Here is a 25,809-nt window from a genome sequence, read left to right as displayed (position 1 = left end):
TTTCTATATTTATCTGACTCTCATAAGGGGAGGTTTACTGTACCTTGACTGGGATTAGTGGGATGTCTAGTATATTCATATATGGAGGGAATTCAATAGCAGGATGGTCAGGCAATGCATCCAGGAAGGGTGGGAGGTAGAATGAGACGGACGCTTCTCAGCAAACCCTCAAGAGACAATGCAAGAGCTGTTCACTTTGGATACTTGGGGCAGCAGGTCCAAGGGTGTGAGCTGAGGAAGCAAAGAACTTTGGCTGGAGCTAAAGACAAGCCCTCAAGGACAGGGGCAAAGAGAGCCAAGGGGAACAGACTGAGATCCAGGGGCCTGGGGTAAGTTAGGCCTGTCTGGAAGTCTAGATAGACATGCGTGTAAATGTGGTGTTGTTTTAAAAATCCTTTTCTTTTATGCTATGCTTACTTCCTGCTGTTAAGATTAAACAATCCTTTATTTTAAGAAGGCTGCCTGGTCACTGTATTCACTGCTGGCTAGAAGCCCGTGAAGGGAAGAACTGCAGTTATCCAAATCCTATGGGGTAAGCCTGGTTGATAAACAGGGTCCTGTAGCCTAGGACCTAAGAGAGGGAAAATCATGGGCGGGGGGAAGGCCCAGGGAGCGACACTTGAGGAGGGCACGCTCTGGGGACATCTACACTGCAGCTGGGGTGCAATTGCAGCTCATGTAGATGTACCTGCCCTTGCTTTGATCTCGCCAGCTCACTAAAAATAGCAGTGAGAACACGGCAGAGCAGGCTGCAGACTGCCTGATCTCCCTGTGAGTGCAATCGTGAGAGCCCCTGCTGCTGCATCCTCTGGTCTGTTTTTAGGGTACAGCTGAGACATGTACATCAACACGAGCTGCCCATCTGCACTGCCCAGCTACCGTGTAGGTGGATGGACCAGCAGAGAGACCAAGAAAGGGGCCAATGGCGCAGCTAGCCCTGTAACCATGACAGCTACATTTTAAATGGCCAGCAGTTAAATAGAGCGGTTAGATAACAACTGTTAGATGCCAAATGATGCAACTTTGTAGTTGAAGAAGCAGAAAGAAAGAACCTACAGCGGCATTATGGGATCAATCCTGCGCTCTTTACTCAGCAGGAATCCCACTGGACGGGATTCTGATCTCGCTCGGCTTTCATATCAGTGCAGCCGCAATGAGTTCTTCCAGCGGGCTTATTTCTCTCTCCTTTACACTGGTGCAAACCACGAGTAACTGCAGAATAAAGGTAACGTCAGGGAGATCAGAATCAGGCCCTTGGTCAGTTTTTAGTTTGGTGCAAGGCAAGGTGGGGTCTGGAACCTTACTCACAAATGAGCTTTCATCTCAGTGTCAGGGGGAATTTCTGCACCATCTGAGTCAATCAGGGTCTTGGTATTGATTTAAGTGGGTGTGTGTGTGGGGGGGTCACCTTCTTAACCCTTTGTGGTCTGATTCTTCTCTCCCCTATGCTGGTGTAAATCAGGAGTATCCCCACTTAAGTCAATAGTTACGTTGGTGTAAAACTAGTGGAAATGAGAAGAGAATCAGGTCCTTGAATGTTTAAACAGTGGCCCAGGCACCACTTGACTTCTGTTTTGAGAGCTTCCATAGAACTTAAGTGGAACCTGAACCTTGGGCTGACTCTTTGCACAGGGGAGGATTTCACCCATAAGGTGCCCATGAACTATGTGGGGGCAGCCCTGTGTTTAAAATGTGTCCAAAAAACAGGTCCTCTGTGAAATCTCCGTCTGACTCAATTGTAGACAGAATGACCTAGAATTTTAATACAGGACTATGAATAAATAGAAATATACACCGCGGAGAAATGGCTTCCAGCTCACGGAATAGATTGGGGCGCTCTACAGACACCCGAACTCCATGGCTATGGCCGTGTCTTCCGCTCTCCCTATAAAGAATTCAAGGTCAGGATGAGAGTGAGCAACAACTGAAGAAGGGTCTGGGGGTATGGCTAGCAGGAGGGGCAATCGCAGCACTATATACAGAGGTCAGATGTAGCCAAACTCCTCTGCTATCGTCAGGTCTCTCTCTCTTTCCACAAAAAATTGTCTCTTCCCCAGGGCTGTATACTGGGCAGCGAGCTCCCTCTCCTTCTGCGCTCGCCTCTTCATCGCATCCCGCTCCGCTCTCTGCTCCGGGGGGATGGGCAGCGACACTTCCAGCTCCTGGAGGGGCCGACTCTTCAGGATGGCAGGAGGGGGCTGGGTTCCCCCTCCGGGACGCCAGGTAGGCATGGAGCTGAGAGAAGGGAGAGGAGTGCGCTCGTGGGGCAGAGGCACGTCCTTCCCAAAGGAGGGCTTGGTGGGAGGCTCTCGGCTGCTGCCCTGCTTCAGAGCAACGCGTCTAGGTGATGCTAAAGCAACTGGCCTTGTATTTCCTGGGGCACGATAAAGTTTGCCAGTGACTTCCCATTGTCCATCCCTCCTACCACCACAGGTTGACTTTGGGTCCTCAGGAGGCCCCGGGGCTCTTTTGAGACCCAGCAGTGGCATTGGCCAGGCACTGGAAGAGCTTCCTTCAGCCTTGTTGGACTGCAGAGCTGGAGCTCCTCGAGCAGGGCCCAGTGGAATCAGTTTCTTTCCCAACGGGTGGAAAACCTGGATAGACTCCAGCATGTGTAGCCCCAGGTGGCTCCGGGGCATTTTAAAAGGCTCTCGTTCTGGCTGGAAGATTTTCCCACCCTCTTGACTTCCAGGTTGTTTATCCTCCGGTTTTAATTTCCCCCTGCCCTGAGGCGTACTTTTCCCCTTATCATTCCCTGAGCTGCTTAGTCTTTTGTGCTGCCGCTCTTCAGGCTTTGAAACATCTGCATGGTCTTCTGGTTTCCTCGGAGGCTGCCTCTTGAGGTCAGTTGTCCTCTGTTTCGAGTCAGCGCATGGAATGTCTCGCCCGTCCCCTAAGGCAGTTACAGTTCTGGTGTCAGTGGTGTTCTCGGCAGGGTGACGGTTCTCCAGATTCCCTTCCCACAGATCATCAGGGAGATGATCCCCTGATGCTGTCTCCTTCTCATCTTCAAGCCTCTTAGTGCCTGTTGCTTGGTCCTCTTCAGAGGGCTGGGCTGGTTGAGTAGCTGCTGGCATCTCTGAACGATTTGCTCCTAATTTCTGGGGATCAGCGAGTCCGGGTCCCTGCTCAGCAGAAGGCTTGTCAGACCCCACTGGGGGCATAGTGGCAGGAAGTGTCGAGCATTCTGCCTGCTTTGAAGCTTTCCTGGGCGATTTGCCCTTCCCAGGTGCGGGAGGCGAGGCTCCGTCCTGGGATTCAGTGGTGAGTGGAGGTTTGATGATATTCTTTCCCGCGACATTCTCCCGAGAAACGTGTTTCCCTAGAGGCATCTCTTGGAGGGAATCGTTTCCTGTCACCTGCCTGGGACCAATGGGCCGGTCACTGTGTGACAAGGAGTTAGTTGCCTGAACAGACTCAATGCAGGCCATTAGCTGGTTAATATCAGGGATTTCTAAGGGGAACAGTGGTGGCCCCTGTGATCCCTGAGGCATCTGAGACCCATCCAGGGCCTCAGGAAGCATCTCTGGGCTGATGGTTTTCACTCCGCCTCCCTGCTGAGCTGAGCCTGGTTGTAGGCAGAAGGTCTTGGGCTCATGCAGCGTTCCAGACAAAGGGTCCGCCTCTGAAAGGAAAGAATCAGGAAAAGTCAGCGACGCGTGAAGCAGAAGATGTTGTGTCTGGGTGCGGCAGGGCGACTAAGGGTGAAATTCCCCCTCTGCGGAGGGGCAGCGTCAGGTTTATGGGCCACTGAAGTCTCACTATGGAAGTTCAGTTACACTGAAGCGCTGGATCAACCTATCGTCCCATTGTTGTGTCAGTGTACTTGGTTTCAGCGTCGTACCTTGTTACAATATCAATGGTCTGCGGGAGTCGAGCGCAGTAAGGAGTGGCTCTACAAAGTCGTGAACGTCCAGAATAAAGATCCAGCTATCTGTTGCCCAGGACTGAATGCGCATCAGCAAACTGGAATGTTGCTACAGCTCTGCTATCACGGCTGAGTGCTTGATGACGAAAGCTGTACGAATTTGGGATTTTTTTCCCCCACTTCATTGGCCAAACAAAAACAATGGAAAAAACATTCTTTTCATTTCTGATTTTTTTTTTTTACCCATTTTTTCATACAAAAATGACGTCGATTTTGTGATGAAATGTCATCTGGAAGCAAAAAACTGAAATGTTTCCAAAACATCAAAACGAAATGTGTCGTTCACTCTGAATTTTTTTTTCCCAGCTGAAACAATTTGGCAAATTGGACATGCATTCACTAGTTATTTTGGTTGCATTTTTTGCATTTTTGTCTGAAAATTTTCAACCAAAAAATTTCACCTGGCTCAATTTATGACAGTATTACAATGACCTGGCTAGTGCCCTCTGGTGGATATGCTCAGAATGGCTGAAATGTGTGTCATAGGCCCCCATACCGCTAACAGGTAGTAGAAATTTGCTTTAGCAGTGGAGCTCTGTAGGAGCAGGAGGATCTGAGTTCTGTCCCCACTGTTGCCAGCAACTATCTAGTTGGTCAGGAGGTAGAAGGGCTTCTCTTCCTGCCGTTATGAACGCCCTTTATGCACTGTCAGCTCAGGGCATTTGAGGCTGATTCATTTCAAACATAGCATGAGCAAAGCCAAGCTATATGTAGAAACCATGTTCAAGTCCAATTGCCTGAGGCAGCCTCAGCTTTGGAAGAGTCTGGCCCCATACCATTGTCCAGCCAAGCTATCTTCCCAGCCTGAATTATCCTTAATCATTTTAAAACCAGGCTTTAAAATGGTTCAGGGACCACAGTTCCCAGCCCCGTGTGAATGGATCCTTCGTCTTCACCTCAAATTGCTCAGGACCTGATCCAAAGCTCAAGGAAGTCAATGGAAAATCTCCCAGTAAATTCAACATCCTTTAGTTCAGGTCTCAAGACAATGGAGCAATTGAAGTATGAAAGATTCACCACCCAGCAACAGGGGCTGGGGGTATCATCCCAGAATGAGGAAGTGCATTATATTAGCAGACAGGGACCCCCATTATAAGTACTCCCGAAGAACCTCTTAGCTGGATTACTAAAACTCAACCCATGGATTCATTAATGGCCTAATCCAAAGCCTTTTGGAGCCCACGGAAAGACTCCCCTTGGCTTCAGTATGCTTTAGCTTAGACCCTCTCTTAATTACTTCATCATGAGTCCCACCAGCAAATGGTCCATTCTCCCTACATCTCCCAGATGAAGGTTTTAACCCCACTCACCTGCTGTGCTTAGAAACTGTAAGTAATGTGCATTGTGCATATACTAAAGACAGAGACATAGACAGAATGGACAACTGAATGTTCCTTTCCTCACCTTTGATCCCTGGATTGATGGCCTGGGAATCCCTGGGCTGGGCTGAAACTGGATAGTACAAACTGGCCGAAGAGGATGGGCGGGTGCCCATTGGCTGGATGGCTTTCAGGACCAGAACCATTTCACTTTGGGTGTTTGCTGGCACTTTAATGATCCTGCCTCTTTGCACAATGGAGCCCATCTCTCCTGACTCCTGACCCCTCATGTCACGGTTGTAAAGGTAGGCTCCTCTCCAGTCCTGCAAAGGAACTTGCTGGCCACGGCCTTGGCTTTGATGAGCCTGCACTGACGTAGTCGGGGGCTGCAGCTGCATGAGGCGGGCATTTGCGGGAGGCTGAATACGCCCGTACAGGTGGCCCATGGGGCTGACTCTGGCGGCGTTGTTAAACTGAGGTGGTGCAGAGGGAGCAGGGCTGGGCACTTCCTGGGCTACGAGTGTGACAGGGAAGTGTGCAGAGATTGCCGCAGTCCCATAGGAATGACCCTTCACTCCCCATTCATAGACGGTGGGGTATGGAGCAGCTGACCTGGAGATCTGTATCTGTGCACTAGTGCCCCGTACCTCTGGCCATAGCCCTGTTTCTGAAGGCTGATATGTAAAAGCATTGGTGTTTCCTGGGTTAGCTTGAATGGGCTGGCTTGAGCCGGAAGGTAGGAGCCAAGCTGAGCCGGTAGCTGGTACAGATGGCCTGGAGAAGTTCTGAAGGCCTCCTCCCATTGAAAGGCTGTCCGTCACTTCGGGGAAGCTCAGCTGATCAGGGTCTGGGTCTTCTGAGGATAGAGCGTTGTAGTTCTCTGCACAGAAAAACAAACAGATGAGCCTGACATTGCCCAGGCTCCCATAGCAACCACCAGCCTTAGATAAAGGACTGGAAAACTACCCCAGACTCTGCCTTGAGAACTGGAGACCCAGCAGTGGCTACCTCAAACCTACAGCCCAACCTGCTAGTCAAACCAGGGGACAGGCAGCTCGCTTGGCCCATCCATCCACTCACCAGACAAGCCTGGGGCTTCTCTCTCTCACCAAAGTCAGTGAAGTCACTGCGGATTTACACAGGTGTAACTGAGAGCTGAATTGGGCTCCCACTGCTGTCATAAAATGGTTTGGTCAAGATTTTTATAACTCAGGAGAGAATTTTGTGTCCATGTTGCAGTTTCCCTGCACAGTCAGTTAAGGGTCCCCTATTGTTGTCTGTGTGGGTCTCTCGTGCCGCAATAGGGGAGAGAAAAACAATTATAAACAGGAAATTTAGATTGCCTCTGCTGTCACAATGCCAGGGTGACTTAGGAGCAGGGACATAAGAACTTAATAACATAAGAATGGCCATACTGGGTCAGACCAAAGGTCCATCTAGCTCAGTGTCCTGTCTTCCGACAGTGGCTGATGCCAGGTGCCCCAGAGGGAATGCACAGAACAGGGAATCATCAAGTGATCCATCCCCTGTTGCCCATTCCCAGCTTCTGGCAAACAGAGCTGAGGGACACCATCCCTGCCCATCCTGACTAATAGCCATTGATGGATCTATCCTCCATGGATTAATCTAGTTCTTTTTTTAACCCTGTTATAGTCTTGGCCTTCACAACATCCTCTGGCAGTGAGTTCCACAGGCTGACTGTGTGTTGTGTGAAGAAATGCTTCCTTTTGTTTGTTTGCTGGAACCACTGTCAGTGCCTTCGTTTTTAAACAAAGACCCTTCAAGTTTTCTCTCTTACGCTTGAGACCAACAACCCGTTCCTGGCATTGGCTGCCTTCCACCAGCCCCACTCCCCACACCCATCCCTTTTGTAAGCTGATGACATGAAAACTCTAAGTAACCAAATCCCTGTATCTTTGGTACCCCAGGTGCTCCCTTCTCCTCACCCCCACCATCTATTGCTTTCACTTGTCCAGAACCCCCAGCGTGTCACATGTTCCCCCACATGGTCTTCCTAGCTCCATGCCTAGCTTGACCTCTCCAGCTTGGAGAAGGGAGAGTGGTGCTGTGGAAGCAGCTTGACCCTTCCACATGGGCATGAGGGAGCTGTGCTTACAAATACTCCCCTCTACCTATGAATCATGGGGACCCAATCTGGCCCTCTGGACAATACCTATCCCCTACCTGCCATGACTGAGGGGAAATGACTAGCGCTGTATCTATGTCAATGTTCCTTGGAGGGACCAACTCCCCACACAGTCGACCGGAGCACACTTCCGGTAGAGAATGCTCTGTTACATTGTGAGGATACAAATTTGTTTAGTGGTAAGCCCCACGGTAACCCTGAAGATTCTAACATGTCATTGAAGATTGTGAGGTGAGGGGAAGGGCAGTGAATCTTAAGATGAAAGTTGAGGTCATAACGTGGGGGCAGTTTTATTGGGGAAAGGGATGACGGGGTTGCCACCAGGAAGGCAAGAGTGAATTAGTGAAGATGGAAAATGATCCAGCCATGGGATAAAGCCCCACAGGTGGGATAACTCAACCTCATAGCACTATACAAACATCAATGAATGACTCCTCACAGCTGTCCTGGGCACTGGGTGACACCATCCCACATGTACAGTTGGGAAAAGTGAGGTTGCGATGATAAGGCCCAAATTTTCACAAGTCAGCCCTGATTTTGAGGGTACCTCTACACTGCAATCAGGAGGCGAGGTTGCAGCATGTGTAGCTAGATTTGATCAAGATCTGCCTACCCAGGACCCTGAGTCCATATTTGAGCGGCCACCCTCCATGCTGCCATGGCTTCACTGTTATTGTTATCCAAGCTAGCTTTGATTTAGCTAAATCAAAACTAGCTCGGGTACGTCTACATGGGCGGCAATCACACCTCCCAGCTACAGTGTAGACATACCCATTGTATCAATTTCAAGCAGTATTGCCAACCTGAAGCATCCAAAAACCATGAATCAGGGCCCCTTCCCCCCTCCCCCACCCAAAAAAAATCACTGGACTGGCTTAAAAATCAGGAGATTTAACAAATAATAAAGTCAGAATGAAATCCTGGTCCCATTCCCATTGACTTCAATTGAGAGTCTTCTTCATTTGCCAGCCAGCTTTTGAACCATTCAGTTTCATGATTTTAAGCTTTTCCCTGTAGCCATGAGGACTGGAATCTTACTTTTCTTATCAAACAAAGGCTGAGATTCTGTTGTATTCACACCAGATTCTATTGCTTTAAAAAATATTGCAAGGCTCATGATCAGACTGAGAGACGCCGGGCCAGCCTGACTGAACTCCCAGCGATTTCAAGGGCTGCTATGAATTCTCAGCTAATCGGAACATTGGACAGCTTCTATTCAGATGCCTAACTTGAGGCTTCTAAATTTGAACACGTTGGCTAATACCTCATCTCCCTTCTCCCTTTCAACTTTTTCATCAATAATCTGGAAGTAAATATAAAATCACTGCTGAAAAAATTGGCAAATGACTGGATGAGTGGTGAACAATGATGAGAACAAGGCAGGGCAATCAGACAGAGTGATTGTACCGCTTGGTAAGCTGAGCCCATTCACCAAAATGCATTTTAATGCATACAGCCAAATGCAAAGTTATCATCTAAGCACAAGGAAGGCAGGCTGCACCTACAGAATTGGGGAGGGGTGAGGGGGGAGCTGTGTGTCCTGGTAAGCAGTGACTCTGACAAGGATTTAAGAGTCACAATGGACCAGCAACTTAACATGAGCTTTCAGTGTGATGCTGTGGCAAAAAGGGCTGATGCGATCCTTGGATGTATAAGCAGGAGAATAGGCAGAAGGCGTAGGGAGGTGGTTTTACCTCTGTATATGGCATTGGGGAGACGGATACTGGAACGCTGCTACAGATCTGGTGTCCACATGCTTTAAAAGGACGTGGAAAAGCTGGAGAGGGTGCAGAAAAGAGCACCAGAGATGATCTGAAGGCTGGAGAAAATGCCTGAGACTGAGAGACTTAAAGAGTTTATCAAGATGAAGAGTGAGAGGTGACTTGCTTACAGTGTATAAACACCTTCATGGGAAGAAAATAGCCGGTAGTAAGGGGCTCTTTAATTTAGCAGAGAAAGGCAGAACAAGACCCAATGGCTGGAAGTTGAAGCCAGACAAATTCAAAGATGAAATAAAGCACAATTTTTGAACAGTGCGGATGGTTAATCACTGGAATAAATTACCCAGGGAAGTAGTGGATTCTCCATCTCCTGATGTCTTCAGATCCAGACTGGATGCCTTTCTGGAAGAGATGTATTAGCCAAACAGAAGTGATTAGGCTCAATACAGGGGTAACTGGGCTGTGTGGTACAGAAGGTCAGACTCGATGATCTAAAGACCCTTCTGGCCTTTAACTCCAGGAATCTATATATACCAGGGACATTTCGTGAGCCAGGCCTAAAGTCTGCATGGAAGTATTGTTGTCCTGTGTAATTTAACTGATAAAGTGCTGCAGTGTTATCTGGAGCATTTAACCTCTGGAAGGGTTCACCATAGGTGAATTTGCAATGAGGCTCTTAAACTTTTCTCTGTTTCCCTTTAACACCAAGGCAGAGGACCTTATTCTGATCTCACTTACCCCAGCGCAAATCTGGAGCAGCAACATTTGGTTTACAGTCATGCCTATAGGACCCAACTGAGATCAGAGCCCCATTGTGCTAGGTGCTGTACATATATTACTCATGATGTACACCAGGGTGAGAGCACAATCAGGCCTGTACAGCTCACCTCCATACCCCAATCTTCCCAAAATTCAGGGCTGCTGCAATCTGGGATTTTGGTTTGGCTCACATGACCTAGAATTGAATGACCAGATGGACCTAGAATTGAATTCTCCTGTAGATCAGAAGTGTCTGGACCAGCCTCCATCTCTTTTCTTACCATGGCTGGGGTGAGCTGAGCTTCCCCATATCTCCTGCCACCCCTTGATGCCTTTCCTGGAAGGTAAATCCCTTCTCTCTCTGTGCCAAGAGGCCTGGTGCCTGGGGGACTGGGTTCTTTGTCTCCTTCTCTGCCTCTCCTGCACTCTGTCCTTTCTCTTGTCTTCTCCTCTCTCCTGGTGATCTCCAAACCCATATGGTCTCTTCCCTCCTCTCCTCATCCTAGCTGTCTCCCCTCTCTCCACCCCATTGTCTCATCGTCTCTCTCCCTTCCATCTCTCACAACACACTACTTTTACCTCCTTATCCCCTCCCTGTTAGTGCTCTGTCCAATCCACCCATTTCCCCTGGACAGTCCCGTGCTACAGGGCAGGAATCAGTGGCCCAGATTAAATGCACCAGCAGCACCAGGTTGGGAGCTAGGTCATAGAGGCATTCTTGAATTTTCACCCGCTGCCAAGCTCTTGCCCTCTGCATGTAGAAGAGCAAGAAGCAGCTCTTGTCCTTTGTATTACACACCCCGGTATGGAATGAGCTTTAAAGCTGCGGCCCACTTGCAATGCTCTCTCTATACCCGTCTGTCACAACATGCCCAAACACCAGGTTTATTAGGGTTCTTTTCCAAAATCAATCCTGCTTTCCCTCTGCACTAATCCCTCAGTCCCTATTCTGTCCAGTAAGCCATCACTGCTGGCTATATCCCTCCTCTCTAGCTGTCTCTATGGGGGAGAGGGTGAAATCCCCCTGTCTCTTTCACCCTCTCGTCCCCATTTCCTTTAGGCCAGGACACTCACCAGACTTTCCCCCGCTATGATGTCAACTCTCTTTTTTTTCTCACTTTGGCAAACAATATGGGAATGCTTTCTGCTGCCCCCCCCCCCAGATTCTGCCTGAGGCTAGGGCTGTGGGCTGGGCTAGGCTAGGGCTGAGGCAATGGCACCTTCCCCCCACTCCCCACCCCCCAATCTGCTGTTCCTCTCTATCCCTTTGAATTCAACTGCTGTTTCCCAACTGCCATGGAACCATCCACTGTCCCTTCAACAGGACATTATTCGGTGGCTGTTGTCACCCGGTCTGGCTCCAGCAAATGACATCGCTCCTTGCAGAGGGACACACCATTCCTCTTCTTTGCGCTGGAATGTGTGTGCACATTTGGGAGTAGGAGTGGTTTATGCTGCTTGATACTTGGGATGAGTGAAAACACTGTATAGGAATCACTTGGATATCAGCTGGATATGAATCAGTGGTGTGCCCTGTTGCCAATAAGGCCAGCGCATATTGGGCTGTATTAGTAGGAGCATTGCCAGCAGATCGAGGGAAGTGACTATTCCCCTCTATTCGGCACTGGTGAGGCCACACCTGGAGTATTGCGTCCAGTTTTGGTCCCCACACTGCAGAAGGGACGTGGACAAATTGGAGCGAGTCCCGTGGAAGGCAATGAAAATGATTAGGGGGCCGGGGCACATGACTTACAAGGAAAGGCTGAGGGAACTGGGGTTATTTGGTCTGCAGAAGAGAAGAGTGAGGGGGGATTTGATAGCAGCCTTCAATTACCTGAAGGGGGGTTCCAAAGAGGATGGAGCTCGGCTGTTCTCAGTGGTGGCAGATGACGGAACAAGGAGCAATGGTCTCAAGTTGCAGTGGGGGAGGTCTAGGTTGGACATTAGGAAAAACTTTTTCACTAGGAGGGTGGTGAAGCGCTGGAATGGGTTACCTAGGGAGGTGGTGGACTCTCCATCCTGGTTTTTAAGGCTGGGCTTGACAAAGCCCTAGCTGGGATGATTTAGTTGGAGATTGAATCATAGAATATAGGGGTTGGAAGGGACCTCAGGAGGTCATCTAGTCCAACCCCCCCTGCTCAAAGCAGGACCAATCCCCAATTTTTGCCCCAGATCCCTAAATGGCCCCCTCAAGGATTGAACTCACAACCCTGGGTTTAGCAGGCCAATGCTCAAACCACTGAGCTATCCCTCCCCCCATTGGTCCTGCTTTGAGCAGGGGGTTGGACTAGATGACCTGCTGAGGTCTCTTCCAATCCTAATATTCTATGATCCTTCTGGATCAGGTGGCCATAGCTCCTTGGATGATCAATTCCCTGCAGAAAGACAAGGTGGGGGAGGTAATATCTTTTATTGGACCAACTTCTGTTGGTGAGAGAGACAAGCTCGGAAGTGTGTCTCTGTCAACAATAAGAGTCGGTCCAATAAAAGATATTACCCAACCCACCTTGTCTCCCTAATATCCTGAGACCAACCTGCCTACAACACACCTCAGAAAGACAGACAAAGCTGGCCACCTTAGATTCTCAGATATCCTATGGGGTCGTGATCCTGAGACGTGCTGAATGCCCTCCACTCCCATTGACTTTACAACACCCCTAGTGCCTTTTCTAAAGATGGGTACAACATTTGGTACCCTCCAGTCATCCAGTATAGCAGCTTTTTAAAAAATGCTGCAGCCCAATCTCTGGGACCCTCCCACTTTGCAGGGTCCTACAGCCAGGGATCCAGCCCAAGCCCTAAATTCTACACCACAATTAAACTACCTCTTAAACCCAGCCCGAACAGCCTGAATCAGCTGCAGGTGTCTAACTGCAGTGTGCAGTAGACAAACCCTTAGAATGTACTGCTGGTTAGGTAGGAATCTGGGACTTCAGGGTAAGAGAGAATGGGGTGCTGGGGTTGGGCTGGGTCCCAGGGGATTGTGGGTAACAGAGAGCAGGACATTGGGACTTGGTCTGGAGTATTCTGGGTAATAGACAAGAGGGTGCTGGGGCTAGCTAGGCTGGGTCAAGGGATTGTGGGTCACAGAGAAGGGGACATTGGGGGTGGGCCCCAGGGCATTGTGGGTAACACAGAACAGGACATTGGGGTGTGGCCTGAAGGATTCTGGATAACAGACAAGAAGGCGCTTGGGCTGGGCCCCGGGGGATTGTGAGTAACAGTGAAGTAGGTGCCAGGGCTGGGCCCCAGAGAGATTGTGGGTAACTGAGAGGGGTACATTGGGGCTGGGCCCCGGGGGATTGGGGGTAACAGACAAGGGGACACTGGGGCTGGGCCCCAGGGCATTGTGGGTAACACAGAACAGGACATTGGGGTGTAGCCTGGAGGATTCTGGGTAACAGACAAGAAGGCGCTTGGGCTGGGCCCCAGGGGATTGGGGGTAACAGAGAAGGGGACACTGGGGCTGGGCCCCAGGGCATTGTGGGTAACACAGAACAGGACATTGGGGTGTGGCCTGGAGGATTCTGGGTAACAGACAAGAAGGCGCTTGGGCTGGGCCCCGGGGGATTGGGGGTAACAGAGAAGGGGACACTGGGGCTGGGCCCCAGGGCATTGTGGGTAACACAGAACAGGACATTGGGGTGTGGCCTGGAGGATTCTGGGTAACAGACAAGAAGGCGCTTGGGCTGGGCCCCGGGGGATTGTGGGTAATTGCGAAATGGGGGTGGGGGCTGGAGCTGGGCCGGCCCCTGCTGGGCGGGGTCGAGGCTCCGCGTGCCGCAATCCCGCGGCTTTCCGAAGGGGCGGGGCTAGCCGAAGGGGCGGGGCAAAGGGCCCAAAAGGCGGGTGGGGAGCGGCGGCGCTGGCCGTGAGGTCAGAATGGGCGGGGCGCGCTGCGCTGGCGGGGGGCGGCCGTGCGCGTGGCGGGGCCAGGTCCCCTGCGCGAGGCCGTGGGAACCGGAACCGGAAGCGCCGAGCACCGGCTGGTTTCCGCGGGGCCGCGAGCTGGGAGCGTCTCTGGCGGGGCGCCCCGGCCTGAGTATCGGGCGGGCGGCGCTGGGCGGCGGCGCGGGCTCGGGGCCGCGCTGGGGGAGCCGGGCCGGGGCCGGGGCCATGTCGGGGAACGGCAAGACCCGCCTGCCGGACAGGTGAGACCCGCTCCCCCGGCCTGGGCCCGCTCGGTTGGGCCTCCGCCTCCGGCCTGGGACTCCTGCGGGTGTGGGGGGGGTGTTACCTGGAGCCCCTCCCCCCCCTTCTTTCGAAATGGTGCCGCGTTGACAGCAGCCTTCTCCCTCCAGCCACCCCCTCCCCCCACCCCGACTAGGGAGCTCTTGGTGCCCCCGCCCCCTCTCAGCTCCTGGCCCCTTGGCGCCTCGCTTTCCGGGGGAGATCAGGGACTTGAAATCCCCCTTTCCCCTGTTCCCCGAATCCACTGAGCCGAAGCCTTCTGAGATCTTGCCCTATCTGCGTGGGGGGGGACCCTTCCCTGCTCTTCAGGTGCATCCCCCATGTCAGCCACAGCGTGAGGGCTGGACACCATCGTAAGGGAGCCTTTGTCCGTATGTTTCCTTCGGGAGGCTGCCTGTGAATTGTATGAAATCACTGGCGAGACTGTGCCATGAAATCAAAACGCCAATAAGGTTTACCCTCGCGTTTATCACGTGTAACCCTGCGCTGAGTGCAAAACGCTGTCTGAGCTGTGGCTAGCGTCTCCCCGGTGATTTGCATTTCTGATGACTATTTCACTACTTGTACATGTGCCCAATAGAATGTGGGGAGGAGCAGGGGGTTGAAATAAGTGTGACTTGGCCTGTTCTGGTTTTTTCCCTTGGCAATAAACTGATTTTGCAATTTACAGCAAGGGGGTTGCAGCACTAATATCAATAGCTGGGCCTAAATTATCTTGAGAAGGGCTCCATCAGTGACACTAACTGATCTGGGTTAGTTGACCCAAAGAAATTGGGATTTGGTAATAAATCTGTATTCTTTTGGAAGAAGCCTTTCCAGCAGGAAGGAAATAGAGCTCAGTAAAAGGGAGGCATGGGATGAAGACCGAATGTAAAAGGCAAGGGCTTGTCTACACCATGCAGCTCTTAGAAAAGTCAGCGTGCGTAATCGCTCTTTGTGAGTACTTTGTTGGCACTTTTGCCGACCAAATACTTTCAGCCCTGCGAGTGGCATTAGCTTTGTCGGCAGGAGAGTGCGCCTGCCGATAAAACCAGGTTCACACTGCTACTTGCGTCAGCAAAACCTTTGTCTTTCGCCGGGGGGCTTTAAGTACCTATGGAAGACAAAAGTATTGTCGACAACTTCGCAATGTAAACATTCCCCAAGATTCCACCTATGGGAAGTTGTGGCATTAATCATAACATTTCTCTTCTAGATGGACCGACTATCTCCCGCTTGGACAAAGAATGCCGGGTACTAGGTTCATCGCTTTCAAAGTTCCTTTAAAAAAGGTAAGTGAGAGATGATTGAGTTTGGCCTCTTTTTGGGTCATTTCGGGTCTGCAGTTTTTAACTGTAACAGAAAACATGGAAAGAAAAGGAGGACTTGTGGCACCTTAGAGACTAACCAATTTATTAGAGCATAAGCTTTCGTGAGCTACAGCTCACTTCTTCAGATGCATGGACTTAGTGATCTCAGAGTAGGGATTTTTCAAAGATGTTAGGGTTGGATGTGTTGAGGGGAGAACTTTATTCCAATGTGTGCACTCTTTGAGAGGAACTTATCTGAACATGCTGGCAATTCAGACCAGGTCTACACCACAGAATTCTGTCAGGGAATCACACCTCTTCACACTCCATCACCAACAGCTGGCCAGCAGAAGCCTCTAGTGTAGATGCAATTATACCAACTACACTTCTGTGGGTATACTTTCACTTGTGTGGGACAGTTTTATGATATCATAATGCACAGCTTTGTCAGTATAACTGAATCCACACAAGGAGTGCTTTGCCCATATGGTGTACTGTTATTCCCATACTGGTAAAGTAGTCCTGGTGTAAACACAGCCTAAATTTGATTTATGCTAAAGGAAAACTTGGAGATTACAACTTTTTGGGATAGAAAATAGAAGCCTGATGGGACCGTTACCCTTTAAAACTTCAGGAGAAGTAAGCTCAGAGTTAAAGCTACTGTAGTGTTTATATTGCTTTATATTGCTACCATTGTGCTTTAAGTAACAGCTCATGGAGGTTTCTCACCAAGCTTGTTGAGCATGAGTGTCCAGATGTTTAGAGATGGTATTCATCCATGGCTCTGAAAACTTGCGCCATAGGTGATTTTATGTGGCATGTCTAGGCACAGTGGGGCTGGTTTTTTGGTATCCTTCTGCTATAAAGTATTGTGGGATAGTGAGTTCCACATATGGAGCATTTTAACCTGGTAACTCCCATTCAAATGAATTCCATGTATCATTTGGATGGACATCAGAGAGCTTCTTATAAAAAAAAAAAAACAAAACTGACATAAATGTGGCAATCTGCATCAAAGAAAATTGTGCCTTCATCACTTCAGATGGAATCTGGAAATTAAAAATAGATCATGACGTATTTGCTGTGTGCTAAATTTAGCTGTTTCTGACAGTAATGTTGAAAGATCTTTCTCCACTATAAAGATACATGTGACTAATCACTCCTTTAAATATGCAGAACTGTCTTGGACTGTAATCTAGTACATTTGATTCAGCAATCTGTCTCCCTTGATCTTTCTACTAGTCCCAATGCTTTCAAATTAATAGCAGTGAATTACATGAAGGATATTCCTGCTGGCTCACCTCATTCACCTGGAGTACCCAGCTACTAAGGTGTTTGTCCTCTTTATCAGTATAAGTAGTAGCTGTTATTCCTTTATCAGAAATCTCTAGATGACTGTGCTTTATAGTTCCTTGTTGCCTCCTTTTGATAGTGTCTCAATTGCTATGCTGAGATTTTCATCGATTTATTTCTTTACCATGCTTGTGTATTTAAAAAGGCTTAGGATGTTAAGCTTGTGAATACTGACCGTTGGCCATACGATTGGCACCAGCAGCAACATTCAGAGATGAACCTCCTCCTCTTTAGATGCATTTCTCTGCCATTTGTGTATCGTCTTAGGATTACTGTTAGCTGTGTCTAGATGTAGAGAGCTCCAATCACTGTAGTGTGTGGTTTCAGAGTAACAGCCGTGTTAGTCTATATTCACAAAAAGAAAAGGAGTACTTGTGGCACCTTAGAGACTAACCAATTTATTTGAGCATTGGGATTCTTGGAACACAGCTGAGTAGTCTAATGCACTCATGTCAGGGAGAAGATGCTTTCAATAGATCAATATCAAGGTGCTTCAGTATTTAATGTATCTGCATATACCTGAGGCCTCTTTCTGTTTGGTACCTGGATTCTGACACCATCTACCTTTTTAGGGAGTACACCATTATGCTGTGGGTTGGTGGGGTGCATGGGAACTCCCCTCCCAAAGCTGTTGTGGGGTGTTTAAGTGCCTTGAGATTCTTGGATAGGGTGCCATAGTTGTGCACAATATACTATTAAATATTATTTCTCGCCAGAGTTTTGAATGGAGACTTGCCCCAAAAGACAGATTTTCTCCTTTTGACCTCCTTAAGAAAATTAGAGAACAGAAAGAAGAACTTGGCATGATCATTGATCTAACATACACAACACGCTATTATGGACCAGAGGTAAGTTAGGATGCAACAACTATCCTAGGCCCAAGTACTTCTGCTCCCTCACGGATTATTCTATGGCACATTGAGCATGTCGGTTAGCCTCTCTGTGCCTCAGTTTCCCATCTCACAGTGTCATTGGGAGGATTAATCCATTGAAAATTGAGACTCGGATACTGTAGTAATGGGGGTGGGGGGAAGATTGTGCCTGTGTGGATCTGAAAGCAGGATCAGGGCCTAAAAATCCTCACTATGCCCAAGTGAATGAAGTGGGCTTCAAATTTCTCTGAATATGGTGGACTCTGTAAGTGACTATGTGTTACCATGGTCTGTCATTTCACTCTCAGCACCGCTAAACAAAGGCTTCCGAATTCCAGTTCAAACTATTATTTATTGGTGACATTAATTACCTGGAAACAGTTGTTTCAGATACTCCCCTTGCCCTTCTGCTACATGCACTTTGTTTTGTAAAAGACGATGAGAAGGAAACCTGGGACAAACAAGAAACAATAGCAAAGGAATGTGTGGGTCAAAAGTGTTTTTGATGGTACCTCACAGTTGTCACTAGGAGGACTAAGTGGGCTATCAGAACTTGCATCTTGGTAGTCACTTGTGAATCACTGTTACTAAATATGGGCTGTGTAAAGTCTCCATAATAGTCTAGTGTAAAACTACTCTAGTTCAGAACTCTTTATGGTGTGTGTTTTATTTGAGCCCTTACATCAGTTTTGGTTTGCTGGAAGAATAGTTTCAGGCAAATTTTACTCCATGTACTTACACATAATTGTATTTAAGCACTTCTGAGAGATGCATGGTAAAACTGACAATATGGTGCTGTTGTAACTTACCTGAGTTATTGCGGAGGATTTCACTTACCAGACTAAAATCTCACAGGCACCCTTTCAGGTTTAGTTTTTAAACTATAGAAGCATTTCCTTTCTATAAAGCACGTGGACCCCTTTCAGTGATGGGAATGTTTGGTTTTATGCTTCATACAAAAAATGTATTGGATTCCCCTGGTTTTTTTAGGAGCTACCAAAGACACTGTGCTACTCCAAGATCTTGACGGTTGGACACGAAGTACCAGATAACGAAACAATTTTTAAATTTAAATGTGCCGTGAAAGAGTTTTTACGGGAGAACAGAGATAACGGTGAGCATAGGTTGCCTCTAATTTAATTTCTAATGCGTGTCAATGTCACTTCCTTACAGATACTGTGTATGTGCCTTATGTTAAGCATTAACCCAGGTTTACACTCCTCAGAACTCTGCCATAAGGCTGCTCTCATATGGTCTTTATGTTCCTTGTGCGATGTGCCCATGTTTTCTCCTAAACAAGATTTGTGTTGAAATTGTGTGACCTGACTGCTTTTTTTATAAGCAAGAGTTGAATAATTAGTGATAATTAGCCATAAATGCGAGCTTGTCTTTAAGCAGTGTTGTAGAGATGTTAATTTGTTTATGTTGGCGTAATCTGTGAATGACTAACAAATGTAATCAGGTTTGCTTCCTTCTCCTTTCTGATGCACACTGCCTGCCTGAAAATTAACACTATCTTAAAAAACATAACTTGAATTTCCTGTCTCATAGATAAACTCATTGGAGTTCACTGCACGCATGGCTTAAACAGAACTGGTTACCTCGTTTGTAGGTGAGTCACCTTAAACTCTTGTAGCTGAGCTGCGCTAGATGGGTATTTCTCTAGTAGCACAAGGGATGGGAAAATTACTTATCCAATGTCTGCCTCACTATACCTAATCCTGGACTCTAATGTAAAGTGCACTAGTCAAGGGCTTAGTGACCATATAAAATCTTGGATTTCATGAACAGAGCAGGATTAGAAGTTCTCTGAGCAGATATGTATGGATGCTCTCAGGGCATATACGTTTTTTGTGCATGAGCCTTGGTATAGCAATCAGAAATTTACCTCTGCCATAAAAGCTGTGAGTATTTCTGTAGCCCATCATGGCCTGTAAATACATAATCTTAAAAAAAGCATCCAGAGAGATAAAAGTTTGTCTTTTCATTCTTAAGCGTTATTCCCATAATTAGAGCTCATGTATTATGTTGCTCTATTCAGGTACCTAATTGATGTTGAAGGCATGGAACCAAATGTCGCTATAGAGTGTAAGTAATAAGGAGATCACTGTTTTTCCTGTTTCTTTTATGGGGCGAAACACTGGCTAGTAGCTTACATTCAAAAGGTTCTAGGCTCTTGGAGAAGAGCGCAGAGGGAGAACTTGTAAGAAGTTTTGCACTATAGGAAAATGTAAGATTGGGAGAGTGGATGGATAATAGGAAATGGGAGGGCAAAGAGGAAGAGATTTATTGTGATGATGGATTGATTTTGCTACAGTGCCCTTGGAATCCATCTTAAGCCAGACTGATGTCAGTGGATCACTGGATTTGAAACCCAGGTGACTTATGGGTAGGCGTGCAAAGGAAATTGAGCAACATTCTGCTCCATTGCCAATCCATCTCATTGCGTCTCTTACTGTAGAACAGGGCTAGGCAAACTTTTTGGCCCGAGGGCCACATCTGGGTATGGAAATTGTGTGGTGGGCCATAGGCAGCGACTCCATGGGTGCTCTGGGGCTGGAGCACCCATGGGAAAAAATTAGTGGGTGCTCTGCACCCACCGGCAGCCAAGCTCCCCGCCCCGCCGCTGCCTCCTCTCCTGAGCACACCATGTCCCCACTCTTCCGCCTACCTCCCAGCACTTGCTGCCGCCAAACAGCCGTTTGGTGGCGTAGCAAGCTCCAGGAGGGATGGGGGAGGAGCAGGAACTTGGTGCACTCAGGGGAAGAGGTGGGGCCAGGGTGGGGATAAGGGGAAGGGGTTGGAGTAGGGGCAGGGAGGGGAAGGGGTTGGGGTGGGGACTTTGGGGAAGGGTTCGGGGTGGGGGTGGGGCAGGGCAGGGGGCAGAAGGGGGTCGAGCACCCACTGCCACGAGTAGAAGTCGGTGCCTATGTGGTGGGTCATGAATGCTCGTGACATTGGGGGTTGGGGTGCGGGTGCTGGGGGTGAGGTTTCTGGCTGGGGGTGCAGGCTCTGGGGTGAAGGAGGGTGGGATCGAGGGGTTCGGAGGACAGGACGGGGCTCAGGACTGGGGTAAGGGGTTGGGGCGTGGGAGGGGGTGAGGGGTGGAGGCTCTAAGTGGTGCTTACCTCAAGCAGCTCCCGGAAGCAGCGGTATGTCCCCCCTCTGGCTGCTACGTGGAGGTGTGGCCAGGCAGCTCTATGCACTGCCCCATCCACAGGTGCTGCTCCTGCAGCTCCCATTGGCCCCATTTGCTGGCCAATGAGAGCTGCAGGGGTGGCGCTTGGGGCGGAGGCAGTGTGCGGAGCCCCCTGGCTGCCCCTACGTGTAGGAGCCAGAGTGGGGACATGGTGCTGCTGCTTCCGGGAGCCGCACGGAGCAGGGCAAGCTCCCGACCCCAGTCTCTGGCAGGAACTCAAGGGCTGGATTAAAACGTCTGAAGGGCCAGATGCGGACCCCAGGCTGTAGTTTGCCCACCCCTGCAGTAGAACCTCAGTTACAAACACCTTGGGAATGGAGGTTGTTCGTAACTCTGAACAAAACATTATGGTGGTTCTTTCTTTCAAAAGTTTACAGCTGAACATTGACTTAATACAGCTTTGAAACTTTACTATGCAGAAGAAAAATGCTGCTTTTAACAATGTTAATTCAAATGAAACAAGCAGAGTTTCTTTACCTTGTCAAATCTTTTTTTATACCTTCCCTTTATTTTAGTAGTTTACGTTTAACCCAGTACTGTACTGTACTTGCCTTTTTGGGGGGTGGGTGGGTCTCTGTTGTTCCCTGATTGCGTACTTCTGGTTCCAAATGAGGTGTGGGGCTGACTGATCAGTTCATAACTCTGGTGTTCATAGCTCTGTGTCTCTTCTTTATAAACAAGAGAAGACCTGCTCTGCCCAATGGGTCATTCATGCAACCATGAGCTGTCATCAAAGGGACATTATGTAGAAATGGAGTTGCACCTTGATGTTATAAATGGCATCTGTTCGTTCCAGTCTGCATCTCTCTTCTGTACCTTAAAGGACATCTTCCTGATATCCAACCTTCTGATACCGAAATGCTTAACCTGTGCTCATGTGACCTTAACTGAATTACTGTAAATGAGTTGGGGTGTGCTCAGTGTCAAAACCAAGGGGTTAAAATCATTCTCAGAGTTCTTTATTACTGCTAATACGGTGTGCGTCTTCAGTGCTTTGCCAACACGTGATCTGCCCCCTGTCCTGAGTAGCCTAGTGTAAAATATTTATGTATAATGGTGTTTTGTAACTTAACTCTTCCCTCCTCATAGTGTTCAACAGGTCGCGAGGGCATTCTATAGAGAGGAAGAACTATATTGAGGACCTTCAGAAGGGCCCCATCAGAATGTAAGTCACTGTTTCTACATATGTTTGTGTCTGGGTGCTAGAATGAAGACTAGTTAGCTCATGTCCGCTATTTAATGGACCTGAGTTTAGCTTTTTCACTCCTGTTTGCTGATGAAGAAGCACGGATTAGTGGATAGGGAAAAGGACTGGAAGCCAGGAGATCTGGGCTCTGTTCCACATTCTGCTGGTGACCTTGGGCAAGTCACTCTGCCTCCCAATACCTCAGTTTCCCCATCTCTAAAATGGGGATCATGCCCACTTCTTGAAGTGGTTTGAGGTGCAATTATAACTGAGACCATAAAGAGTATAAAAACTTCCCTGCAACTGCATTGAGCGATTCTGTAAATTTGGGCTGTGCTAATGGAACGTTTTTGTTTAAGGAACCATGCTGCAGATGGACAAGGATTTGATTTGATCAAAGGACAAAGCAGCATGGCACCAAATTTGGATTTCCAAGTAGCTGGACATCATCTGTATTCAGAACAGCTCCCCCTGGCAGACAGCAGGTTGGTATTTAGTTTGGGTCTGGTAGAGTGGATTGGATCAAGGGAAAAGGTATATTTGTGAAAGTGACAAAGGTAAATAGGCACACAAGATTGCAAGCCAGGCACTCAAGTTCGAATCTTGGTCCCAAAACTCACTTTGTTTAGGAACTGAGTTTAAACTCAGTTGCTAAGACTGTTTCAACCATAGTATGGACAAGATCTATTGATCTGGCTGCTACTGTGGCAATTAGTTAAATTTTGCACTGTGCCTACATACATTGTGGGAGGTGCATAATAAATGAATGTAGGGGTAATGAAATAGTTTTACTACTCTAAGATACCTTAGCACAAAGAAGGGCCCTACCCTATGATTTGGACTTCAGTGACTCTTGTGCAGAATTGCTTTTCACTCATAATAAGACTGTAACTCTTCTCCTGCTCTTAGGCTCTTCCCTTCTTGGCAAGGAAAAAGAGAACAAAGGTAAATGGCTTCCTCTTTACTCCTGGGATGTAGGCATTTGCACTTCCTCCTGTCAAGTGTCATGTCACGACATGATACCACATCTGCACCTCCCACTTCTTAAGTAACCCCCTCTAATCCTTGCTTCATGGATCTGTGGGTGAACTTCCTTTTCCTAAATCGTAATAGATTATTGGGCTGAATTTAATTCTTCCATAGTTCATGATTTGGGGGTTACAAACGTGTCTGGTTGGCTTTTGTAAGTTGAAGGAGATACCCGTACAAGAATGCTCTTTAAGAGCTCAATCTGTTACACTGGAAGGTTCAGTTCTGTATTATGTATGGTTGACAATCAAACGAAAGTGGCCAGGGGAATGTTTCATACCCTTTAATTACTCCTTCTGGGCCAAAATATGGGGGGCAGGAGGGGTATTCCTCCTGTTAGGACAAACTAGAGGGGGTGGGAGGCAGGGGAAATACCTTCTGTGAAGACTTCTTGTGCTACAGTTGACTTGCATAAAAGAGGTAGGCAGTAGTAATACTTGACTCCCACTTTAGGGTACTGTAAAGCTTCATGTTTGTAAAAGAACTTAGCGTTTTTCCTCTGTGGAGCTATGTAAATGCAAAGTATTAAGAGACTGAGAGTCTTAGCATGATTTATAGGACCTGTCAAAGTACAATTGGTGCCTCGCTAGTGCAGTTTATCTCTGGTGTGGCTTAGGAGCTTCAAGAGCTGAGATATCAGGAACAGGGCTCAGCCATCCAGGTAAATGATCTTGATCTTTCTTTTTCAGAGCCCTGTACCCTGTCAGGAATTTCCACGGAGTTTACAACCATGGGAGATCTGCTTATTACAAGGAATATGTCCCTACAGCCAACCTGGCCCAGCAAACACCCCCTTACAACTTGGGACCTGTCAACTACCCCATTCCCCTACCTTATAACAAACAGTATAATGGTTACAACGGACCATACTTTCCAGTGCAAAATCCTTACCATATACACCAGGAAATGTATAAAATGAAAACCTCCAGAAGACCCAATAGGAATCACTATACAAATTGATGTGAGGGACTCATCTGGTGGAAGAACTTGGAAGTCCGCTATATGGAGTACACTCTGTGGGTTTTTAATCTAGAAGCTTTATTCAAGAATGAGTCTTTTATTCCTTCTAATCCCTTTGCTGTGGTGCCCATTGCTGGCCAAGTGCCAGTCAGGAAACACAAAGGAAGGAATCATTAATTTTAATATTGAGACTGTTTCTAAAAGTTTTATTTTTCCTAACCACCTTCATAACAAACCCTCACCTTTTTACTGTATTAAAATATTGTGACATCCATGTTACAATGACTTATAGAGTTCTAAATGGACACCCAGGATAAACATGGACCCAAACTGAATAGGTGGTTCCCATGAGAAATGTTGTGCATTGTTTAAACTCTAAGGGAATTGTGTTTTAAACAAATGCCTTCCCCTGCAGTTGTTTATAACCAAAGCATAGCATGGCAATACCTGGAAAGGTAACCACAGTGAAACTGAGTAGTAGAGCTGGCCAGAGATCAGCCTTTCCGTCCATGAAGAAAACTCAAATTTTTGAGAACTTTCATCCCAAAGGTCAAATTAAAAAAAACTTCATGGAAAGACTGAAAAAAATCCCACTTTATTGATTTCCCACAGAATTCTATGGCTTGCTGCCCAGCTCCCTATGAAGTCTGATTTCTGGTTGCCTGTTTTCCATCACAAGATCTGTCTAAATTTGTGGGTTTCTACACAATGTTTCAATTTTGATGAATTGGCATTTTGCCAAAGGAAAACCCCCCTGGAAAACTTAGGACCAGATCTACTTAATAGCCTAATTTTTCCATTGTCCAAGAGGAGTAAAATCTAGCGTAATCACTTTCATTTTACATTGTTTTAAATGTGTTTTTAACCTTCGTATTCTCCTAAATGTAACAGGGGAGGGACTGGGTGGCTCTAGGAAGCCTGAAGGTTGGTTGTTCAGATCCAGTCCAGATTGAAATTGAATGTCAGCAAGGTCATTGCTCCTTATACTACCCATGAAACAGGTTTCTGCTGCAGACCACCATGGATATCACTCTGTGGCAGTCTCGCAGAGGCCAAGGATGGAAGTAGAGACTCCCTCCTTACTGCAGAGCTGATCAGTGTGGAGACACATGGTCATTTATGTCCATGAGACTTGCATTCCTGCTCTGTGGAGAAACAGAGGAGCCTGATCTCCAGGGCTTTCAGCCTGGCACCTCTTTTTACCAGCACTACATTCAAGGATGTTCAAAGCAAGTTGCTCATGCCCTTTAAGGGAGGCTAACATAATGGTCCTAGTTCTGTGAGAACATGGGAAAGATAGTGTCACTTAAGCTTTGTCTTCACTGCTTAAAAAGGGAATTTCTTTGCACCAAGATAAATGCAGGGCTGTTCTTAATGTAACATCCTAAGTGGAGACAAGGCACTTGTGTTTTCTTTGAGGTGGTTGGGTTTAGCAGGCCAGTACCTTTCCTAGCTGCTGTGGTTTCTATTCCTGGCTCTTTCTGATGTGCTGTTTGACTTTGTACTTAACTTGCCTGTACTTCATTTTCCTCATCTGTAAAATTGGGTTATTTCCCCACACCCATCTTTGTAAAATTATTTTAAGATCATTGGATAGAAGGAGTTAAAAGGCTAGCTCAGGCCTCATGATTTTTGTGCAGGATGTTGGCATTTGGAGTTTACTGTGCAGGAGAAATGGGACTGTTATGAGAGTGTGGTACATTAAAAATTTTTTTTGCAAGGAAAACACTTGGCTCATGAGCTTTAAGCCATTGTGACATAAAGTGCCCACCTTTTCAAGGAAAGAATGCGGGGGAGGGAGAGGGTAAGAATACAGCTTACTTAGCCCTTCATCCAGCGGTATTTATGGTACAACTT

The 25,809-nt window shown here is 47.7% G+C and overlaps 2 protein-coding genes across 2 annotated transcripts; one reads left to right on the top strand and one right to left on the bottom strand.

Annotated features, from left to right (window-relative positions):
- Positions 1–1,985: 1,985 nt before the first annotated feature.
- Positions 1,986–13,991, bottom strand: C26H2orf78 (chromosome 26 C2orf78 homolog). Its single transcript, XM_073324753.1, has 3 exons — positions 13,841–13,991; positions 5,333–6,127; positions 1,986–3,625 (listed from the first exon to the last, which is right to left on the bottom strand). Exons 1-3 carry the CDS (start codon positions 13,989–13,991, stop codon positions 1,986–1,988), a joined length of 2,586 nt encoding a protein of 861 aa, XP_073180854.1.
- DUSP11 (dual specificity phosphatase 11) lies at positions 13,778–24,228 on the top strand. Its single transcript, XM_073324870.1, has 10 exons — positions 13,778–14,024; positions 15,260–15,335; positions 17,423–17,554; positions 18,569–18,692; positions 19,130–19,190; positions 19,620–19,666; positions 21,867–21,942; positions 22,323–22,448; positions 22,873–22,908; positions 23,682–24,228. The coding sequence occupies exons 1-10, from the start codon at positions 13,990–13,992 to the stop codon at positions 23,950–23,952; spliced, it is 984 nt and encodes a 327-aa protein (XP_073180971.1). The 5' UTR covers positions 13,778–13,989; the 3' UTR covers positions 23,953–24,228.
- Positions 24,229–25,809: the final 1,581 nt, after the last annotated feature.

Source organism: Lepidochelys kempii, chromosome 26, assembly GCF_965140265.1.
Source record: "Lepidochelys kempii isolate rLepKem1 chromosome 26, rLepKem1.hap2, whole genome shotgun sequence".
Classification (NCBI taxonomy): domain Eukaryota; kingdom Metazoa; phylum Chordata; order Testudines; family Cheloniidae; genus Lepidochelys; species Lepidochelys kempii.
The sequence above is the reverse complement of the archived record's forward strand: the minus strand, read 5'-3'. Positions and strand labels throughout refer to the sequence as shown.

Excerpts from the sequence above, each read along its gene's own strand:
- C26H2orf78 (XM_073324753.1), bottom strand. The coding sequence starts at position 13,991 with ATGGCCCCGGCCCCGGCCCGGCTCCCCCAGCGCGGCCCCGAGCCCGCG. Across the intron at positions 6,128-13,840 it reads GCCGGTGCTCGGCGCTTCCG|AGAACTACAACGCTCTATCC; the intron begins GTTCCGGTTCCC and ends TTTTCTGTGCAG. Across the intron at positions 3,626-5,332 it reads CATCAATCCAGGGATCAAAG|AGGCGGACCCTTTGTCTGGA; the intron begins GTGAGGAAAGGA and ends CTTTCCTTTCAG.
- DUSP11 (XM_073324870.1), top strand. The coding sequence starts at position 13,990 with ATGTCGGGGAACGGCAAGACCCGCCTGCCGGACAG. Across the intron at positions 15,336-17,422 it reads TCAAAGTTCCTTTAAAAAAG|AGTTTTGAATGGAGACTTGC; the intron begins GTAAGTGAGAGA and ends ATTTCTCGCCAG. Across the intron at positions 22,909-23,681 it reads CAAGGAAAAAGAGAACAAAG|AGCCCTGTACCCTGTCAGGA; the intron begins GTAAATGGCTTC and ends TTTCTTTTTCAG.